This window comes from Galeopterus variegatus, unplaced genomic scaffold, assembly GCF_000696425.1.
Source record: "Galeopterus variegatus unplaced genomic scaffold, G_variegatus-3.0.2 Scaffold11807, whole genome shotgun sequence".
NCBI lineage: Eukaryota > Metazoa > Chordata > Mammalia > Dermoptera > Cynocephalidae > Galeopterus > Galeopterus variegatus.
This window is the reverse complement of record NW_007737918.1, coordinates 18,980-25,999: the sequence shown is the minus strand read 5'-3', so window position 1 is coordinate 25,999 and position 7,020 is coordinate 18,980. Positions and strand designations below refer to the sequence as shown.

Here is a 7,020-nt window from a genome sequence, read left to right as displayed (position 1 = left end):
GTAATCTTATGATTAGGTCCCAGTCTTTTAATGAGCTTATGCCTCTGTACTGTGAACTTCTGAAGTGCTTCTCAGTTCCACACCGCACCACTTACCACCACCTTAGGTGGGACAGGATGGCAGAGCGGACTTGAGTTGAGTATTTCCTTTCTCCCACATGGAAAGGTAGAGCTGGCTAAGAGTTTCCCTGGCCCCCAGGTCTTTTATTTAGGCACAAATAAAACCCAGCAGGTTAGGCTCCAGTTAGCTAGTTTCTTCTGAGGGCAAGCCTTGTTGAGAAACAGAGTGTTGTAGCATATTTCAAAATATTTCTCCCCCCTCCCCCACAAGAGGATTTTTAATCTGATACTTAATGTGAGCACATGGTCAAGCTCCTGGAGGTAAAACTTACAAAAGAGGCTCCCTATGAGTGGGTCCCCCTGGAGTTTTTAACTCTCAGACTTGTTCATACTGAGCCTCCAGTAATTCATCACTTACAGTTCAGGCTTTCCTACACTGGCACTTTCCCGGGTGGTTTCCAATTGAGAGTCTCTATTCTGCTAAGCCTTGCCTCTCTGTGTTGGCCTGTCTCTCTCATCTTCGGGGGCAGTGTGCCCCTTGTATTCACCTCTCTTAAGGCTCGAAGAAGAGTTGCTGAGTTTTCAGTCTGTTCAACTTTTTATTTGTTGTTATGACTGAGTGGTAACTTCCATGCTCCTTCCATGAAGAACCGGAAACCAGAAGTCTGCATGCTATTTTGAAAATTACATACTTTATTTAAATAAGTAAAAATAATACATAGTAAGAAAAAAAATTGGATTTTAATAGGAATGATATAGATCCTTAAACACAGAATACTAATAATATGTTTCTTTACAAACTGTCTTGGATAATTTCAATAATTTTATGGTAAACTTGATGATAGACATCTAATCCAAACAAAAAGTCTATATGATTGTAGTAAGAAATAGTTTTATGGTAAATGTGGTTTGTAATTTCAGAATTTAAAATTTTAACATCTTCAGGGTCAGCCAACAAGTCACTTCCACCATTCCAAGTTGCAGTTGACACATTCATATTTGTCACATTGTACAATGGAGAAGTTGTCTAGAAATAAATGAGTAAAAATAGTTTTCACAGGAAATGATACATTAGAAGGTTCTATTTACTGCTTTTCTTTTATTTTAATTTATAAATATACAATGTAGTTGATTTTCGTGTCCCTTTACCAATTTGTCTTTCCCCCCTCTCTCTCCCACCTCCGTCCGTATCAATATCATATCTGTTCACTTGTCTTAACAAGTTCAAGGAATTGTGATTGTTTTGTCTTCTTCCCTGCCCCCCACCGTTTGTTTGTATATTTATTATTTATTTATTTATTTTTATCTCCCACAAATAAGTGAGAACATGTGGTATTTCTCTTTCTGTGCCTGACATTTCACTTAATATAATTTATTTGAAGACCATCCATATTGCTGCAAATGGTAGTATTTCATTCTTTTTTATCTGAATGGAAATCATCATGTCGAAGGGACACCTGTACGTCAATGTTTATTGCAGCACTATTTACAATAGCCAAGAGTTGGAACCAGACCAAATATTTACTGATTTTTTAAATGATTAATTTAAATACTGTTTTAAAATTTGAATATAATGTATTCAACTTAATGCATCTGTAGAAGCAAAGAGGATGAAGAATGGGTATTACAAGTTTTATGTAGAAATAAGTCCTATATAAATCAAAACTAGATAGTTGGTTCTAACTCAGAGTATTCAAACATTCCACAGAAGTAATTTAAGTATTATTTATAAAGCATAAAAGTATTTCAATCATGTTTTCTCTGGCTGTATTACTTTTAATATGTTTATCAATAAATTATAAATATTGGCAGTTTAGGTCAACTCTGATCTCACTGAATTTGATCTTCAAATTTTATGTCAGACTTTTATATGAGCTGACCACATCAGGCCTACAGTTTAGATGAGCCAGAAAAGTATGGCGGAAAAGCATAAATTTAGAAGTCAGACTGAGTTAAGTTCTAATACTTCAAGAATTTTGTCGTTAGACAATTTTTACCACATTCTCATTAACTTCTAAGTTTTTCCTAATTATTATATGTGTATGTCCTATCTTTCCAAAAAGAATAACTGGTTTTAGGGTTAAGAACTATATTATGCCTTTTACAGATCCATGCATGTTACAATTTTTTTTTTCATTTTGAGGGCTGTTGAATTATTCTACTGCCTGTCGACTTCTCTAGATTATCCAGAATATCTGTTTTAAAATATGTAGAAAATACGGAAAAGCTGCTTTGGTTGGATGTGACAGTATGGTTGAAACTTAACATGATCTTCATCTGCTGTTCCTTCTCACTCTGTTATAGTACTTTAAGAATTTACAAGTAATTCTCAATCTATAGCAAAATCATCTGAACCAACCAGGAAAGGAGATAGTTTTTAGTTTATAATAATTATGTACCTGATTATAATGAACCAAGTTCAAATAAGGACTGCCCCAGTCAAAAGCTTTCAAATGAGTAGAATTTAAAAGCTGAAAGAAAAACAAAAAAGTAAGACCATATTCATTTGTTCATTACAGCGGCAGCTGATGCAAATTAGCTATGCTTTGCATATCTGTTCCCTTTGTACTGGGTCAGCTGGTATTTATGCAGGTGGGTTTCTTTGATTCTCCCTTCCCTTGGATAGGGTGATAAATGGAAGGGATGGGAGGGGGAGGGGGGACATAGGGAGGTGGAAACTCAGGGGACTCTAAAGAATATGATTCTACCATCCACATACAAATGCACATATCACTAAGATCTTTTATTAATAAAAGGGGGTAACATCATGGATGTTTGGGGTAACATCAGGCTTCCTCAGAAATCCTCAGCTGCATCAAGAGAGGTCAGGAGTGAGTGTCTTGCACTGGGGCCAAGATAGCAGGTCTCTGAACAACCTTACCTCAAACAACAAGGCTCAAGAGTGTTTCCCAGAAGCCATCCCTTGCTTTACTCCTTAACACTCACAGCCTCACCACTACTATCTGTTCTGAGTCTGTTAGATCTAATCTGACATGCCCATTTTTCCCCAATTATGGGGAAGGCCAATCTTTAAGGTTAACCATCTTCTTTAGTACTACTCTAAACCTAGGGCTCCATACATTTTCTGTTATCTCTTCCCAACTCTCCTCAACTTCTAAAATTCTAACACCTGAAATTCTGTTATCAGCCCTATATCTTAAACCTCTTCTCTGAATGGCCCCTTTACCTTGTTGCTCTATTGATAATCTGGTTTTTCCTGAGAACACTACTTCCACTGCAGTTCTTTCAAGTGGCACTACTTTTCCCATACACCAGCTGTCACTGGACCTGGGGGTTGGATGAATCCCCTTTGCCCATTGTTCCTTCTTCTAGACAATTTTTACTTTCTCCTCCCTAAAACTCCAAGCTCTGAATCTCAAGTCATTCAATTAGTTTGCCCACTGTCCTTTGCTGTTGCTATCACCTCTTAAACTCTAGGTTGTTCTGCCTGTTTAGTTCCTGCTCACTGTTACTCTTTCTAAAACTACTCCTGCCTGTTTTTAGTGATTTAATCGTTCCAGCAACTTGGGCTCTAAGTTTCTCGAACTCTTTTCCTTCAATAATCTTGTCCTCTGCCTTACAGCAGCAATTCACTCTATGATTATATTATAAGCCTTAGCATTATCACAATCCCTCCATATTCTAATTTTTATTCATCCTGCTTTCTGAACATTATGTGCTAATTCTCTCTAGTGTATCAACTTCAACAGTCCTTCAACTCTGCCAGGATCTTGAATTTATTCACAACTTTATATTATATCTTATTCTCTAAATGTTCTTTCTTTACCCAGCTGAAATCCCACATTCAATCATTAAAATTATTCACTTACATTTAATCAACACTTCTCCACTTCTATTATATTATCCTGCTTGGTTCACAAAAACACAACTCCAGAAAAATTTAATTTTCCACCTACTACATTCCTATACTAATGAGATTGAACAAATCCGGAGACAAATTCAAAACTATGCAGACCGAATTCACTTTAAATTTATGATCCCAAACCTCATGGAGGTCATTCATTTTGCTCAGCAATCATGGCACAATTCCCTAGTCCATTTCCTCTCTCACTTTTATAGGTAATTATATCATACTTTCTTCCCTATCACTGTTCTTACCTTCTCTACCATCCATATTCTCTTTTATTGAAACTTGCTTCCTATTTTAATAAAAAGACCGAAGCAATAAGAAAAGGTCTGAATACAAGGACTTTCCCTACATTGATACACTTACCAGCAAATGAACATATATATTCCTGCTGTTTCTTTATGTACGTTATCTATGCACCTAGCTAAAGCTTATTTCTTCTTTAGTAGATGTTATATCAAGCCTAGCAATCCATTCCTTTCTCTCCAACTTCATAAAATGTCTCCTCTATACTATGCCATTTTTATTAACACAGAAATATGTTGTTAGCTCTCTCTTAAGACAGATGATAGATGGATAGACAAACATATGGAACCTCCATTTCCCACCACAGCTCTTGACCAATATTGTTCCTCTCTTTGCAGCAAGGTTCTACAGAAGTTCTCACCATCTCTAATTTCTCTCCCCAATCATTTTTTTTTTGCTATAGCAAAATACATACAAAATAAAATCTACCATTTTAACCATGTAAAGTATGTAATTCAGTGACATTTGTTCACAATGTTGCACAACCATCATCCCATCATCTCTTCAGTTCATTCTAATTAGCCTTACGCTCCATCCAGTACTGTGCAAGAGCCAATTATGGGCGTTCTGTCCCAACTCTGAGCACAGTAGCTTCATATCAGAAGGTTGAAATCAGCCATGATGGAAATATTTTCACCATGGAAATTGGCAGATGCTACAGTTCAAGACTTCTCTTTCTACCCCCACAAAGACAGCCAGTTATTAAACATTTACCAGAAAACACTACTTCCATCCTTTCACCAAAACTAGCCAAGGTTATTTATGAACTTCTTAAAAACTTTAGTCAATTTTGAGAAATTTTTCCATATTTTCTCTAAGTGTCATTTAACATGGTTGTTCATTACCTCATCCTTGAGATCTTTTCTTCCCTCCGCTTATAGAAAACCATACTTTCTTAATCTTCATTCACTTACTGCTTTCTTGCTTTCTCTTTCTTTTCTTTCTTTCTTTCTTTTTTTTTTTTTGGCCAATTTAGCTTCTGCCACCTGACCCCTTAATCTTTTTGTGTCTCAGCACTCAATCCTCGCTCCTCTTCTCTTCTCTATATTAAGTCATTTGTATTCTCACCCAGTGTCTTGGCTTTATGTGCCATTTACATTCAAAATGCGTAGCTTCCTTCATAAGCTTCTCTTAAATTATGATTTCTATTTACAACTGCTTACTCAAATTCATTACTTGGATGTCTAAAAGTCATCATCTCCAGAACAGAACATTTTACCTTTCCTCCAAATCCACTCCACCATCAAACTTCCCTATCTTCCTTAATGGCAATTTCATTTTTTCATTGCTTAGGTCAAAAACTTTAGAGTCACCTATGACTCTCTTCTTCTCTCTCATCTCTCATAGAATCCATCCTTAAATCTTGTTGGCTGCATGTTCATGATATACATACTTATATTCAGAATCCAACCATTATTACCACTTCTACTGTCAACATGTCAGTTCAAGCCATCAGCTTTTCTTATTTGGAACTTATTATACATATTTCTACTAACAGAATGTAAGCTTAAAAAAACACAGAAGTCTTTTTTTTGTTGTTGTTCTCCACTGATGTATGCCATGAGCATAGAACAGTACAGAGCACAAAGTAGGTGCTCAATAAGTATTGTTATAATGGATGAATAAATGTTAAATTTGCTTAGATTTTCCTGGCCTAGCCATCATCAGGGACAGAAGGATATCATCTCACCTAAAGATAAGTTATAATAAAGGTTTTTAATAATTTATATCAAAACAATTACTTTGTAGATTTAAATGTTTTGTAAATGAGAAAGCCTTATCCAATATCTTAGGAACTTAGTGTCTAGTGTTTATTCACTTTAAAGAACATTCACAATCATTACCCTATTTAATTCACATAATATTTTTCTTTGTTAGTTTAAAGAATTATTTTTAATTTTATTTTTAAAATAGAGGAAACTGATTCAGGAATGTTAAATGAGCTGTTCAATATCAGTAAGGTTCAGAGAGAAGAGTTAACATCTGCTCTTTTGAGCTCAAGAAAGTGTTCTTTCTACTATGTTATCCTGGCTTTCAACATTAAGTTACATTCACACTTGATTTTTTCTTTATCAATATAATTCACTGAACAAATATTAGTTGAGTGTCTACTACATGCCAAGAACTGCTGGCCTCGGAAATACAAAAGTGAACAAAACTTGCTCATGGTCTGGAAAGAGCTCACGATTTAACATGGGAGAAAATATGGTCCAGTGAAAATGTTTTAGACTAGGCATCAGGAAAATTGTATTCTAGTCTTAGTTTTCTCTAAGGAATAGCTTTGAATCTTTGGGCAAGCCAATAGAGGGGCATGGCCTACATGATCCCTTGTGTACTGTTCTAACATTTTCTCATTTGTAAAACATAAATATGTATATTGCTCTGATCATTGTGTAGGTTTAGAGGTTCTAATAGATTATGATATTAATACATTTTATAAACTATAAGGAATCATACAAATATGTAATAATTTTATTTTATCATTCCAAATATATCATTCTATGGTAATGGCATGATCCCTAGAATGATGAGGTAAACCATCAGTAGTGTAAATTATGTTTTATTAAAGTGCATTTTAACAGTTATACCTGACTCCAGTGAAGCATATTTTGAACAGATGTTCCTTCTGGGTTGTGTGAAAAATACACATCCAAACGACTCTGAGGAGTTAAAAACATTTTTACACTTAGTTCAATCACAGAAAGCATAATCTTTGGTATTTATTGAAGTAAATTATTTCAAGAAAATTGAAAGTTAATTTTTAATAGGTAATATTAATAAAAACAA

General features: G+C 35.0%; 1 protein-coding gene across 1 annotated transcript in view; it reads right to left on the bottom strand.

Annotated features, from left to right (window-relative positions):
* Nucleotides 1-781: 781 nt before the first annotated feature.
* Nucleotides 782-7,020, bottom strand: part of LIPJ (lipase, family member J) — a 24,639-nt gene continuing 18,400 nt past the window's right edge. Inside the window, exons 7-9 of the mRNA XM_008594889.1 lie at nt 6,822-6,893; nt 2,459-2,530; nt 782-1,086 (exon numbers count right to left, since the gene is read on the bottom strand). Of these exons, the coding sequence (XP_008593111.1) occupies nt 853-1,086; nt 2,459-2,530; nt 6,822-6,893 (378 nt within the window). The 3' untranslated portion in view covers nt 782-852. The remainder of the gene's footprint in view (nt 1,087-2,458; nt 2,531-6,821; nt 6,894-7,020) is intronic.